The 15,392-nt window shown below is 38.5% G+C and overlaps 1 protein-coding gene across 4 annotated transcripts in view; it reads left to right on the top strand.

Moving 5' to 3' along the window:
* Positions 1–11,014, top strand: part of LOC113059045 (carbohydrate sulfotransferase 11-like) — a 53,985-nt gene extending 42,971 nt beyond the window's left edge. For all 4 annotated transcript variants that reach the window (XM_026227292.1, XM_026227281.1, XM_026227301.1 and 1 more), the window contains exon 3: positions 7,662–11,014. In XM_026227292.1, the coding sequence (XP_026083077.1) occupies positions 7,662–8,516 (855 nt within the window). In that variant the 3' untranslated portion in view covers positions 8,517–11,014. The remainder of the gene's footprint in view (positions 1–7,661) is intronic.
* The last annotated feature ends 4,378 nt before the right edge of the window (positions 11,015–15,392 follow it).

The raw sequence follows: 15,392 nt of genomic DNA, 5'->3' as shown, positions 1-15,392 counted from the left end.
CATTTTATAAGGTTTGTCTGCCAGATCTTTAAAATATTTAATACACACACACACTTTTTCTAATCTGAAATCAGTAAACCATTCAAATAAAAGTGAGTTTATAAAACTCTTTGTGTGTGTGTTTGAGAGTCTTTGATAATCTTGTGAAAGTTCAGGCAGCCTTTCATTCCGCTCAAACTCTTCAGAAGAGAGCTATAATCAAAGCATCAGATGTCTCATATTTCCTTGAGCATGCAGCAGCACACAGCTCTGACATTAGTTTGTGAACTCACTGAACTGAACTCCTCTATGCCACTTGTCTCTGTAGCTCAGTGTAAGATGCTTTTCAGGTGTGAGAGGTGGAAAATCACTGGCTTGACATTGACTTCTCAGGATCTCTCACTCTCCCTTTTCCCCCCCTGGTACTCCACCCCCCGCCACTTCTCCTTGTCCTCTTTATGAGTCTCTTTTGCTAGCTCAGTTGGAAATGGGTGGTTTTATTTTGTTTTCTTAAGTCAGGTTTTTCTAGTGCAAAGAGGGTGTGTTTCCAAATCTAATGAAACGTAGCATAGCTTCTAACTTAAAAACACATTTCATTTATTTCATAATACAAATACATAAGTCTAATGCAATCTAGTAAGTCATTTAATTTGGATAACTGGTTTGGGGGAACAAGTTTAAATCATAACTTATCTGTGTTCTGCAGTAAAATTAAGTGAACCAAGGACCAAGTTCTTACTGAAGCAGTCTGGATCTTCATTAAAAATAAAGTTAATCCAATCTTTCCTAATGTTAGAATCAGAAGGACGGCAATTCACAGACAGTTTTCCCACAACTTAGCACAGCATCTTGTTGTCTTTGGTGCATCTTTATCGTTTGGTTTCTGCGTAGAACACAGCTCTGCGTTCGCCCTTCTCATTATTTACACTGCACGTTTGAATGGTGGGCGTGGCTAAACAGGCAGCGATGTAGAAGCATGTGTTTATGTTCTAGTGTGGAGGCGGTGCTTATCCACACTATTACATCATAGAGCTGAACATTCCAAAAGCTCCCCTTTTGGCAGACTGCCTTCAGTATAAGCTGTTTTTATATTAATGAGAAAGTTTTGAGTTTTGAAACATACAGAATGTTTTCATAGCAAAATGGGCTCTTAGATGTCAAAAGATCAAATTAATTTTGGTTTCTCAGTTCATGACCCCTTTAAAATCCCTTATTTTATGTATGAAAAAAAAAATTTAAATTATGTAAAAACATCCACAGTAAAGCTTATTGTCATGTTGGATGATGCAACAATAGACCCATGCTATGATATCATCACCTGCCTAGAACTTTTTAGTAGCCTACTTTATTAAAATGACGTGTAAACGCGTGTGTTTATGAGAACAACTGAGATCATCCCTGCTGTGTGGCAGTTAGCGAAATCATGGAAAAGTTGCTTCAGCTTTTACAGTTCGGAAAATTTGATTTGGTCTCTTGTGAAGCGCGTTCGCCTCCTCCTCTCACTGACACGGGATCAATTCTACTGCAGCAGCACTAACTCAAGTCTTCGCTTTGAGAGACAGACAAGAGATCCGTCAAGAAGAGCACCGCGTCGAAGCGGGGACTGTGTGAGGGGGAGAGACGCACAAGGACACCTTTATCAGCAGCGCGCGTGTGTATGAATATGTGTATGCGACGGCTAAAAAGAAGTATTAACTGTCTGAGAGTTGGCTTGAAGTTTGGTGTTTACTGAGCAAACACACAGACCCGCGCGCGCACAAACTAACGCAGCGCTCTGCAGGACTCATATGTCATCATCATCATCATCATCATCTTCATCGCCTGACGGGTCCACGATGATAAGAACGATAAGGATAAACTTTCTGTGTATCAGCACCAATTCTGCTTGAAATTCAGCGTGACAGGTTCTATTAAGGATCTGAGAAAATATATATTTATTTATATATAATATATTTATTTATTACATTTGCTTTAAATAGATTGCATAATGCAATTTGTATAATATAAATGTAAAATTGCAATTTGCTTTCTGTTTTAATAAAATTAAAATTATTCATTTACTTCAGTCTTCAGTGTCACTGATACGTCATAAATCATTCTAATAACCTGATTTGGTTGTCAAGAAGTATTTATGAATATTATAAATGTTGGCATAGCCTACAGTTTTTGCTGCTTAATATTTATTCTGAAACCATGATACACTACCATTCAAAAGTTATGAGAAGAAAGATTTTTATTACTGTTTATTTTATTTTTTTGTGATTTAATACTTGTATTCAAGGACACATTAATTTGGCATTTATATTGTTCAAGCAATTTATATTTGGGGAAATTATTATTCATTTTATTTTATTTTTTATAAATTCCTATTCATCCAAAACATCATGTAAAGATGTAACATGATGTCATCCACAGACCCCACCCACCAAAAAGAAAAATAGTTTTCAGCCTCGATAACTATAAGAAACACTGTTAAATGTGACACTGAAGACTGGAGTAATGATGCTGAAAGTCTTTTCATTTTATAGTGGAGGTCTCCAGTAAGGAAATCAAATGTATTTTCTGAGTTAAACTTCAGCCCTTTGAGTGTGCTAATCTCCCTCTCTGAGCTCAAATAAATGGATGATAAATCTCAGCATGAGGACAGATGGAGGAAAGGATGAGAGAGGCAAGGCTTTGACTTTCTTTAATAATTCATCTCACGCATATAAGAGCTGGTCTGACAGCTTCTGAGGTCGTGGCGGTCACAGGGTCAAATCACAGCCTGAGTGACCGAAAATCAATCTCTTAAAAAGCAGAAGTGAACTTTCAGTTAGACATTAGTGGGTGTTGTTTCTTTTTTTTGTTTTTGTTTTTGAAAATATGGGCACAGATTCATTTTTCTGTGAACTGACTTGATCTTTCAATAAGACTTTCAGATTCACATTTAGAAAATCCATCATACTCTATGTTTTTGCAATAATACAAATTATTATTCTAACAAAAAATGCAACCAACCATTATATGAATAAAATTATAAAAATAAAAAGATCTAAATAAAAAGAGTTTTTCTGATAAAAAAAAATATTAGGTTCACATTTATGATATATAATATAATAATTTATATAGAATCAACTGTTTAATATATAATACATATATATATATATATATATATATATATATATATATATATATATATATATATATATATATATATATATATAATAATTATAATGTATATATATATATATATATATATATAGTCTTAAAAACAAAAGTATTTATTAAATATTTAATAATATATCAATTGAAATAGCTATCTATTGAAAATATTTTTACCACAAAAATGACATCATTCTGCTTGCATTCCATTTATTTTCAAGGATGAACATTATTAATAGACAAATTAAGTAAATTAGAGTGTGAAAGTATTTTTAAGAGTTTACCTAAACTTCCACAGGGCCAAAAGTGCCAATATATTTAAGAAACATCCCGTCGCTCTCTCTGGCGGGTAGACAGACGCTTTGAATGTGTGATTATTAATGCTTAGCTCCCGGTGCTGTTTATGTTTGCTTCTTACGGTGTTTTGCATTCTTTCTATTTCAGGAAAGCCTGAAGGTGGTGAAAATAAATGCACCGCACACAAACACAAGCGTAGCTCAGACACACTCACGCATATCTGCTCTCAGTGCCCTGTTGTAGTGTATCGACTTGACAAAATGTTACAATTACCTCGGGCTACTGCCAGCTGGGTGTTTTACTGTGTGATTTGAATCTCATTAAAGGTGCGTAAGGATACTTTTGATGGGGAAATGGTTAAAATCATATTAGTAGCCTAATAAAAGCTGCTTAAATTTATATGGAAGGGTCAACATTTTGAGATCACATGACCAGATGTATACTCATTCACTTTGACTCATTATTCGACATATACAAATAATTCACAATGCTGAATCTTTACTAGTGCATTTTGCTACTGAATGCAAATATGTCTGTTTTTCTCTCCCACAAACCTCCGCCAGAGTTTCAGTGGGCATCTGTTTGTGTGTGCCGTTCTGGTGTTTTTGTAATGTGAATGCATTCCAGCTATCTAATTGCGGTGGAAAGCAGCTATCCGTGTTGGTGTGCTGGGAATAAATTAGCTCAGGGCGTCTACAGACTGACAGAGCACCATGTGAACGTGTGTTTTTGTCTGAGAGAGGGAGATACTGAGGGAGGGAGAGAGAAACAAAGAAAGATAGGCCGAGAAAAAGCCCATACATCTTAGCACCGTTGTCTGCTCTGTGATAACGAGGTGAAAGTGTGTGTTGAAGATTGATGTTGGATCTGTGTGAGCGCAGGAGAGAAACAGGAGGGAATAGATTACAAAACCTGTGGACGGTAGCCTCAGTTAGGATACAGTGCTCGGATGATTTATACTTTAGATGCACGGCATTGCATGCAATAAAATTCATATTTGTTTGACACATTAATGAACATATTTAAAATAATTCATTTGATCAGTTATATTGCAATAAAATGAATAGCAGCTTATTGGCTGGTCATAATGGACAAATTGCTCTTCTGTGATAACCTTATCGGTTGACCACTATTTTCTAGTGTTATGGAAATCCAATCTCTGTTATTTAATTTCATTACTGTGATCACAGGCATTATTCATAGCTATTGTGACAACAGAAGAGGAGCGTGACTTCAGTTATGTGTTCATATATACAGTATTGGAGATGCTTCTGTAAGCTGTTGTATGAACAGGGCTATTTGAGAGTCACATCTGTTGGTAAACATGACTTTCAATCCCAAACACAGACTTGACTGAACGTAGCTTTGGTCATTGACATGTGTAGCTGTTGTTAGTCCTCTCAACACACAGCACACTCTCTGCCCTGTGGATGTACTGTTGTGAAGATGCCATGGTCGATTGCATTACAGATCAGAGAGAGAGGAAGGCATGAAAAATAGCAGAAAACAGGTTTGTAGAAAATGGACCTGCAGAGGTTTTTCAGGGAAAGAGAAAAGTGGCTAAACCAGGAGCCATCCAACTTTAATTTGCCTCACATTCACCGCTCTTCACCTCCTTTTTTACCTCTTACGACCCCATTTCTCCTATCTAAACCCCTGCATAATGGAGTTCAGGGCAGATAGCGGGAAAATCCGCTCTAGCTTTTATATCAAGGTTTTCTATTACCAAAGTCCTGACGTGTCTGGAGTGGACACTGTATCATTAGCTATATATGTATAAAGAGACTGCGCTTCCCAGAAAAGCTCTCAGCGTTTTGAACGGCTCTGCCAAATACAGACACGCTCCTGCTTCTGATGAGGCTCAGTGTGTAGTTTTAACTATTTTACAGAGCTACTGAGTGGAAGAGAGAGTTCATTTCATTATGATTATTCATTGCAATTAATTCTTTCATGCCGCCAGTCTCATATACATTTTTTAAATTGAAAGGAATAGCTCATGCAAAAGTGAAAATTGTCATCATTTACTCACCCCAAAGCCTCCCCACCCCCGCCATGTCATTCCAAACCTGTATGACATTCTTCCATCTGTGGAATGCTAAAGTAGATGTTTAGTTGATTGTTAATGCTGCTCTTTTCCGTAAAAAGAAAGCAGATAAAGATGAATGGGAACAAGCTTTAAAAATTACAAAAAGCACCATAAAAGTACAAAATAAGGTATTGTGTGATATATTTTACAAAGCTGCAGAAGACTGAAGAAAGACATTTTGCAGAAGAAAGCACGTCATAAAGATTTGGAATGACATGAGGGAGAGAAAATTACAGAATTTAAATTTGTGCGTGCTTTTAAGAATAAATGTTTACACAACATAATCTTGCATTCTGTATCTGCAAAGACATGGTTTCAGTTACCATATTAATTTATCTGCTAAAAAGGTGATGCAATGGCTCTTTATTCAAGGAATCTTTGAACCTGTCGGAGATACTGGCCACAAACTCTGGGAAAATTCCACTGGAATAGAGCACTTGAACTGATGAGAGTGGGTGTGTATAAAAGAGAGTGAAAGAGGCTGACACACACACACACACACACACACACACACACACACACACACACACACACACACACACTGAGAGAGAGACAGAGTATGTGGGTGGCTGTAGGTTTGAATAATGATTTTGGAGAAGTGTACAGTGCTGTTCTCTTTGTAAATGTTAGATTACATCCAACATGAAGAAACTTGATGAAATCGAGTGAAACCAGAGCTAGAAATATTGATTTCGGCTACTAAAGATATCTCAAATGGGAATAGTTCACACAGATTCCAGTGCATGTCTGAATTACTTGAAAATCTCCTGCATATATGCTAAATACTGCATTGTTAGTCAAACATTCGCCACTGACCTGAAAGACTGACCTTTACCTTTGGCCCCTATTGAGCAGATTGAGGGAAGGGTCAACACAGCTCAGCAAGATTCCACTTTCACTGCCTCAGGCCTTCAGCAGTACTGTTCACAAGGCTTGGGTTTGTTTGATGTGGTGCGGTGAGATGAGATGGTGTGTATTCATTGCTTTTGTTACAGAGTGGAAGAAGTTCAGGATTTTAAGAGCACTCTTTAATAGGAAAAACACCACAAAATAACACTGCTTGCTGGAAGACTTATAATTGACTGCAATAGAATTTAACATTTATATGATTATAGAAAGCATCAAATATCATGCACAAATACTGGATAAAACAGTAAATTTTAATCAGATTAAACTCATTTGGAAAGTATTTTTTACAATATTTCTCTCACCTTTATCAGTTTTCTTGGATTAACTTGTCCCTTCGTGCAGTGCAGTGCATTCTGGGATTGTTATAATTTGGCCAAAATGAGGCACATTTTCTTATATAAAAAAAGTTCATTTAAAATGTAACTTTAATTTTGTATTTTTAAAAATGTGTCAAAATTCTCGTGTAATTTTATTGACAGTCTAGTTATAAAAAGTAGGAAATCAAAGTCAGCTCAGTCCCAAGATAATATTTTAGTAATTTACTTTGGCTTCAGTATATTGACAGAACAGTCAATTATTTATTTAGGATATTTTAATATTTTTCCTTTAATTAAACACACTTATTATTTGAAATGACAGGATGTTGCATCTAAAATAAACTTAAAGGGTTAAAACTAAGATTGGCAGGACGGGAGATCTCAGGAAGCACAATTAAGTGTCCCATCTGTAGAAGATTTAAGCTAAGATTTTAATAATGTCTGGTGCAAAACCTTCCCCTTTATGGCAGCCTGCTGATTTACTGTATGGTCTTTACAGTGATTTAAATGGCACATTGGAAATAAGTCTTTATATTTCACATTTATGCATTTGGCTGACACTGCTATTCAAAGCCACTTACATTGCATTGAATGTCTACATTTTATCAGTTCATGCATTCCCTAAGAATCAGACCCATGACCTTGGCATTGCTATAGCTATGCCAGGCATTTCCAAACCGGGTCCTGGAAGGCCACTGTACTGCAGAGTTTATCTTAAAACATAATTAAACACACCTGAACCAAAGCAATCAAGATCTTCAGACTCACTAGAAAATTCCAGCCAAGTGTATTGGACCTGGTTGGAGTTAAACTCCTCAGGACATTGGCCCTCCAGGAGAAGAACTGGATGCCCCAGAGCTATGTTCAACCATTCAACCTACATTATTGGTTTTCTCATTAATACCATTACCTTTTCTTCTTCTCTTTCTCAGGCCGAGTTCTCTGCGGCGGCGGTGTTACATCAGGCACGGAGGGATCAGGTGGCAGACACATGTCGTGCCCACAGCGTGTCCAGCCGCAAGCGTCGCGTCCTGACCCCCAGCGACCTTAAGCACCTGGTGGTGGACGAGGAACACGAGCTCATCTACTGCTACGTCCCCAAGGTGGCCTGCACCAACTGGAAGCGAGTCATGATGGTGCTGAGTGGCCGGGGCAAGTACAGCGACCCCATGGAGATCCCATCAAACGAGGCTCACGTGCCCACCAACCTCAAGACCCTCAACCAATACAGCATTGCCGACATCAACCACCGGCTCAAGAGCTACCTCAAGTTCCTCTTCGTGCGCGAGCCCTTTGAGCGGTTGGTGTCGGCCTACCGTAACAAATTCACGCTTCGATACAACACCTCGTTTCACAAACGCTACGGGACAAAGATCGTACGGCGGTACCGCAAGAACGCAACAACCGAGGCGCTCCAGAGCGGCGCTGACGTGAAGTTTCAAGAGTTCGCTGAATACCTGGTGGACCCGGGCACTCACAGAGAAGCTCCGCTCAACGAACACTGGCAGACGGTCTACTCGCTCTGCCACCCCTGCCACATCCACTACGACCTGGTGGGCAAGTACGAGACTCTGGAGGAGGACGCCAACTACGTGCTCAAACTGGCAGGGGTGGGCAACTCCTTGCGTTTCCCGACGTATGCCAAATCCACCCGTACCACCGACCAAATGGCAGCCATGTTTTTCAATAACATCAGCTCTCTGCAGCAAGGCCAGCTGTACCAACTCTACAAACTGGACTTTCTAATGTTCAACTACTCTATTCCCAGCTACCTAAAACTGCAGTAGACACACAAATGCAGCCGCGCACACGTTCCAAGCTTGTTCAACAAGGTTGAGCAATGGGAGAAGGGCCGTCGCTGAAAGACACAGGCGGGGGAATCGACCAAGCACTCAAATGTAAAATTGTATTTATATCCGCAAGGACGGTTGCTTCATTTCGAGACGAGACTAAGGAGCTATCGGTCAACTGCAAATGTGGACCACTTTGAAAGTCTGATGTATTTGCCCATTGAATTGTACATTGTCAGTGTTTCCAAACATCAAAAGCAATATGATAGATTCTGAGCTGTACCTGCTCAAAGGGTTTATCTATTAATATACTCAGCCAGCTGTCGCCACCATTATTGAAGCTTCACAGAAAGGAGCGCCTAGACTAATAATAAGGCTCGAGATACAATCAGACTTGTTCTGACTTCACTTCCCCACTTCTAATTTTGTGTTCCCTTTGGAAGTTCCCTTGCTTCTCTCCCAACCGTCTTTGTGTGTGTCTATTTCTACAGTGCACATTTAAAGGTGCACACTAAAATAAGAAGACAAAAAAAGAGGCATTGAATGATGCCTCTTGAAGGGGGCGTGTCCAAATGTGAGTGACAGGCAGGGGCTCCACCCACTGGGTCAGTCAAGGAGCATCTGTAGCAGTCCGGAAGTCAGAGGTCAATGGCCTCAAGCACACTGTTCCCACAACCCCTCCTCTCTCGGTTGGTCTTCTTAAAGTAGGATTTGGGGTGGTTTGTTTTATTTTGTATTTGTTTATAATGGAAAAAAGTTGCTGCGAGCAGCACGCTATGATATTATTTGAATTACTCTGTGAAATAGAGATAAAAAAGACTTAATATTTTGTTTCCAGGAAAGGAAATCAGCTTAGAGCTAGAGACTTTCTGAGGTTTAATTGTCATAATTCGTTCATCTTGCCTCATATGCAGAACACTGTTGCTGGGATACCTCGCTGGTTGTTTTGTTACGGGTGTACGGAAACGGGCAGGACTTTGTTTTCTGAGCTGTTCTCATGGGAAAGTTTCACACAGTGGTGCGTGTTTCAGAGAAAGAGGGAGAGAGAAAATGCAGGCAAATCTGTTCCATCCATTAGATGATTTAAACGTCTTTCCCAATTTGAGTTCAAATGAATACCCTTTAATTTAGCAAGTTGCCTTTTATGATCCTAATTTGCTTTGACTGTGCACAAAAATTATGAAAATTGCTTATTTATGTGCGCGACGGCCACAAATGGTTGTGTCCTAGTGCTTTATCTCAATCGCTTTGTCTGTAGCACATCTTGACTCTGGCTTAAGGCTTCTTTTAGCTTTCTCCCTCCCAAATCTCTGCTTTTTAGGAAAATAATGAATAAGTGAGTGCAGATTAGCAGGATTTTAAGTCCTGCAGAGCAGGGTCTTTAATGAAGACCACACACACACTCACACACTTGTGGCAGCACCCTAGTGATGCAGAGGGTAAAACGTGGCAAAAAAAGCAAAGGAAAAGAAAAAAATATTTTCAAACCAAGCCACGTTATCAACTTCTCTAAGCAGTACAGCTATTCCTTTCTCACGCTGCTTTTCCTAAATCTCATCCTACCCCCAAAAATGAAAAAAGCTTTTAAAAAAAGGAAACATGGAAAACCAGTAATTACAAAACTACTTCTTTAAACCGAGTTGTCATTTAGTAGCATAATTATGGTAACTGACTGGCTGGTTATAGGATAAAAACTTGGATTTACATGCCAGAGATTGCACTTGATAAATCTAGCATGTGTTATCTTTCACAAAGAGAAGGAAATTAATCTGTAGCAAAACAAATCACTCAAGTTTCAATTTCTTTTTTGAATCATCAGCTCAGAAAACAAAGGACGCCTAAATGGTTCCTCAGTTTAGAAACAGTTTATTTCATTTGTTCTGTAACAACAAACACGATACAGCCTCATTAGCGCCCACACGACAGCCACGCTAATACACGCATTAGCGCCCACATTAGCAGGGACAGTACCTTTCAAACTGTCAAATCTATCACATGTAGTACAGCTCACTCACGTTTCATGCAGCATTTTTCATTTTTGGAAAGACAAAAAAAAAATATTTATGATTCATGTTTCCAGCTGAGCACTTCCCCAGATGGATGTTTGATCACTTTTAGCTAACTTTACACACTGTAGAACCAACAGCTAGGCTCACCATCCACACATGGCTTACCTCTTACTCTATGTGCCTGTTTAATAATCAGTCTCTACATTGGTTCAGTTTTCCGTATTTGTTTTCAGCGTGTGTCCGCTCGCTTTTTTGAGCTCACAAACATTCTCCAACTATCCGCAGTTTAATTTATTTATTTATTCCTCCTCTGTATTTGGGATGGACTCTGCCGGGTCACTGGGTCGGACCCTCGCACTGTAAATGGGAAATATACAAACCAAGTGAACTGTCGGATCAATGCGCTCCCTGGAGAATGCGCTCTCACTCTCTCTCTATCTCGCTCTCTCCTCTGTTTTCTCAATAAAGCTGAAACTGAAACCCTTAGCGTCCAATTTGTCACTGTCTGTGTCTCCACATAATCATTAAACTCGAGTGAAAATGTTGTAAGTTGTTAAAGGGATCTTTTTAACACAGCTGTTCCTCCTCATTTGGCATGTTTCCAGCATTTTATGCTAAGTTGATCAATAGGATAACATCAAAAAACAACAAACAAAAAGATATTTAGATCCTGCACTGCATGGCCCTGCTCAGCTTCTTATAGGGGATTTGTTCAATTACAATCTTCCTTAAATTCTGAGGGGGTTTAATGGGCCTTATTCAGAATAAGTAGAGGCTGAATGTGATCCCTCACCTTTGGATAAACAACTTCTAAGTTTGTCTGTAAGCTTACTCTGTAGTTTCAAACCATTTACGGCTACTGTAGCTCAGCTGGTAGAGCTTGTGGCCAGTAATGACAAGGGGCGGCTTTATAGTACACCTGAAAAAGAAAACATGAAAACAAATCATGTTCACGCTTATCAATGGGTTATAATAAATTTGGTTCATGAACAGACCTATTAATGATTCTTTTACTACTTTGAGGTAATAAAATGCAATTCCATTGCCAAAAGAGTTCATTTTGTCTAAACCACATTTAATTAATTAATCAAATTACTGCTATTTACAAGCTTTTATATAATGAATACTAAGCAACAACGAACACTTTTTCATAAAATACGATTGAAAAGTGTTGTTATGTGAATAACTGAAATTTCACTCGTACTGTACAACTTAAATTAAGAAATGTTCAATTGTAATTTAGATTTTTTTTTTTTTTTTAAAGAATGACTCATCATAAGAGGACGATACTGGTTTTGCTCTGTGTTTATGATTCATCAAAAGAATCAAGTCTTAAGAGTAATTGTTTAGGAAACAGAATACAGTGGTTGTGCTCTGTGTTTATGATTCATTAAAAATAGACTCATAAGAGTCATTGTTCAGGAAACAGAATACAGTGGTTGCAGTCAAAGACTATAAAATACCCTTTTATATATATATATATATATATATATATATATATATAGCCTTTCTAGTGCTACCAGAAAATGTGGCAAAGACATATAAACTATGCACAAGCCTGCCTAAGTTTCTTTCTCTGAAATTCTATATAGGCCCTAATATTATAATATTCTATTATTTATAATATATAAAATTCAGTTCTTTCGGGAACAAATGCACATTATAAAACTCTTGTATTTTGGACTGACACTTTAGTTTTTTTGCTATCAACTATTTTAGACTAAGCCAAACTAACTGAAAAGTGCCTGACTGTTTACATATCAATCAACAATATATTGCTTTTTAGGGTGTAAGAAGAAAACTAGACTTTATTCTTCAAATATGTGGTTTTGCGATACTAGATACTCCCTAACAAAATCATAATTACTGTATCAAAGAACCCAGTTATTAGCCTCTTAGCAAGGCCATGTTTTTGAGTCTCGGACAATATGGCTGACCTTGTGGTGCTGGCAGGGCCTTCCAGGACTTGTGGTGAGTCCAGATGTGTTCGGTTATATGAGTGCCCAGCTAAATATCAGCAAGCATTGAAGTGGGACTTTTGGAGATTTGATGCAAGAGGAAACGCAAAAGCGTGCCAAGCTTTTGTGCCACATAGGTGCAATAGATCTGTGTTACAGAAAAATGTGTGTCACTTCACTGTGAAGAAAGATTCATGCACAGCCTTTGTGCTTCAGTAGCGGGTTGTCACTTTGGTGTCAAAAGCGAGATTGCAGCCAAAACCATAACTTCGCATTGAAAATCCAGAGCTTTGGGAGTGTTTCTTGCTGAATGTGCAATTCTCATGCTACCGCACCTGCTATGTTCATCCCCTCTCCACCATAACCTCTCAACAACGCTCAGAATACACCAATTCATTTACCGCTAGAGCGAAGTTCATCCTCTGAATTAGCTCCTTAAGCCACATCAAACTTGGCATTGCAATAGGAATTGGGTTTTTTCAGCGAACATGTGCAGGGTCGAGCTGGCAGCAGTTCTCTGTCATTAACTAACTTATGAAATGATGATGTTTGTGGGAATTTAGACGTTGTTCCCTTAGGGACCGCTATGCTGTTTACTGCTAATATGCAGGTGTAGCTGAAAACGACTATAATTTGGTATAATCTCCAAGCTCTAAAACTCAACTCGCAAGATATTCTGACTGAAGTGTTCCTTAATTCCCAAGGATGAAATTGGTTGTGGTTTAATCACAGCTGAGATTTTCCATCCATCCGTTTCCCTGAGAAGTGTTCCTCAGTGCTGTATACTTGATAAATCCATAGCAATCCATTTGCTCAACAGTTGAACTCCTTCAACCCTTTGGCTTCAGCTTCAGTTGAGGAGGAATTTCACACCTTAATGGCAGAAACCGCTCTCTGTTGGTGTCTAAGAATGACTCTCGCTCACGGCTGAATTTAGCAAAAGCTGATTATAAAGAGTAGGAGGATGAAGTGAACATTTTCAAAACATGGTTAAATTAAAATCATGACAGTTGACCCAAAAAATACAAATTGTGGCCTCATTTCGATCTAAACCTCTTTGACTTGTTTTCTTCTGGAGAAAATACATATATATATTTCCAATTGTTTTTGTCTAAAACCAAGCTGAATCCCATTGACTTTCAATGTATGAACAAAAGAGACATTTTTCAAGATATCTTCTTTGACACTCCGCATATGAAAGGAACGACATGAGTGAGCAAACAAGAACATTTTCTGTAACATTTTTTGGTAAATTATCCCTTTAAAGTATCCCTGCACTGGCATGCCACATTTCAAAACTATTTCAGGTCAAAAAGGACGCTGGATAAAATAAAAATGTTCGATAAACAGTCCAAATGGAGAGATAAAAGTGACCACAGTGAGCAAAGAGCATGCTGTCAAGTCCAGTGGCCCACACAGCTGATTGAAGTGGAGTTGTTGGATGAACTTCTTTAGTCTAAACCATCATTTTGGCTTGTATTTAACTTTCATCTCTCATGCTTGTGCCAGGGGATGACTCCAAATCCCATCTTTAAGATGTACTCGATGATTAGGATGGCAAAGGTTGTAATGGAAGAGTGGGAGTTGTGTCGACTTAAGTCTGACTTCATTACCACAGTTCAGTGCTGCTTACACTGTCAGAAAAAGCAAGGTTATGTTATATACAACAGTTAAAATGCCTTAGATAGTCCTTTATCAATAAACCCTGCTGGAAGAATCAGCTTAAAAGAAAATATATATATATATTTAATTAAACTGAATAAGAATCTAGGTCATCAAGGTTAAATGCATGGACTACTCTTAAGGTGCTTTATTGTCCAAAATGCTAGATCCCAATCCTCACAACATTTCCTCCTTTAAGTTCTACAAAATAAGAAAATCAGGGTAAGTAAATGATGCCAGAATCTTAATTTAAAGTGAACTGCCACTTTAAGAAACTAAACCTGGTTATTGGAACAGCGTATCTGGTTTTTGTTAGACCTAGGTGGTCTACCAGGTCAAAACCTGGCCCACCATTTGCTAGTCAGGCAAATAAACCATTCAGACCAGCTAGAGACCATGTAAAACCTTGGATTTTCCAGCAGGAAACAACAAAACCCCACAAAAATCAGTCAGTTTTGAAAGTCAATGCTCTGATTGGCTCCAAAAGAGCAGTAAATCGGCTCGATGACCTGTTTGTTGTTAGTGGTGGTGAACCTGAGGGTTCACGGTAAAGAGGCTGTTGGCTGCATTGGGGGATCACGGTCCCTCTGAATCGATTTCGGGGCCGTTTATGTGCAGGCTCAAATTTCAGGGCCCCCAATCCACCACACCACTCATATAACCCCATTAAACCCTGGAGTCAATAGAGTTTAACAACCATCATTAACATGTCCTGTCTAGACTTCCAAATACTCACACAGAGGCATTTTGTTTTAGACTGTCGGCAATAATATACTAGACGACGTGTCAAAAATGTTGAGTGATAAGTGACATCTGGAAAGTGTGTGTAATCTAGTCGCATTTAATAGTCAATAATGAGATTAGTAAAAGGTAATAAAAATTAAAAATAGCTAATGTGTGAATAAATAATAATAGCATGCCACCAAACTGCAAATCAAGTGACAAAACGGAGCTTGGCTAATGAGTTTTAAAAGCTCCTGACAGGTTGAGTAAAGCGCAAATTTTAGGAGCACATGGAGTGCCTGATGTATTTTTTGGCAGTGCTCTTTGTAATCAAATACAAACCCTTTATGGTCCACGTTTTATTGTTCTCACACAGCAAGCGAATACCTTCTGCTCAAATGTACATAAAGCTTTCTCATAAAAGCACAAGAGGTTTCTAAACCGATAAGAGGTTTTGCTGCATCCCTGCAGTACAAAAGACACCATATACAGGTAATTACAGTCGACAGAATTAAATTAGG

Source organism: Carassius auratus, chromosome 4 (assembly GCF_003368295.1).
Source record: "Carassius auratus strain Wakin chromosome 4, ASM336829v1, whole genome shotgun sequence".
Classification (NCBI taxonomy): domain Eukaryota; kingdom Metazoa; phylum Chordata; class Actinopteri; order Cypriniformes; family Cyprinidae; genus Carassius; species Carassius auratus.
Note: the sequence above shows the minus strand (reverse complement) of the source record. Positions and strands in the feature narration are given on the sequence as shown.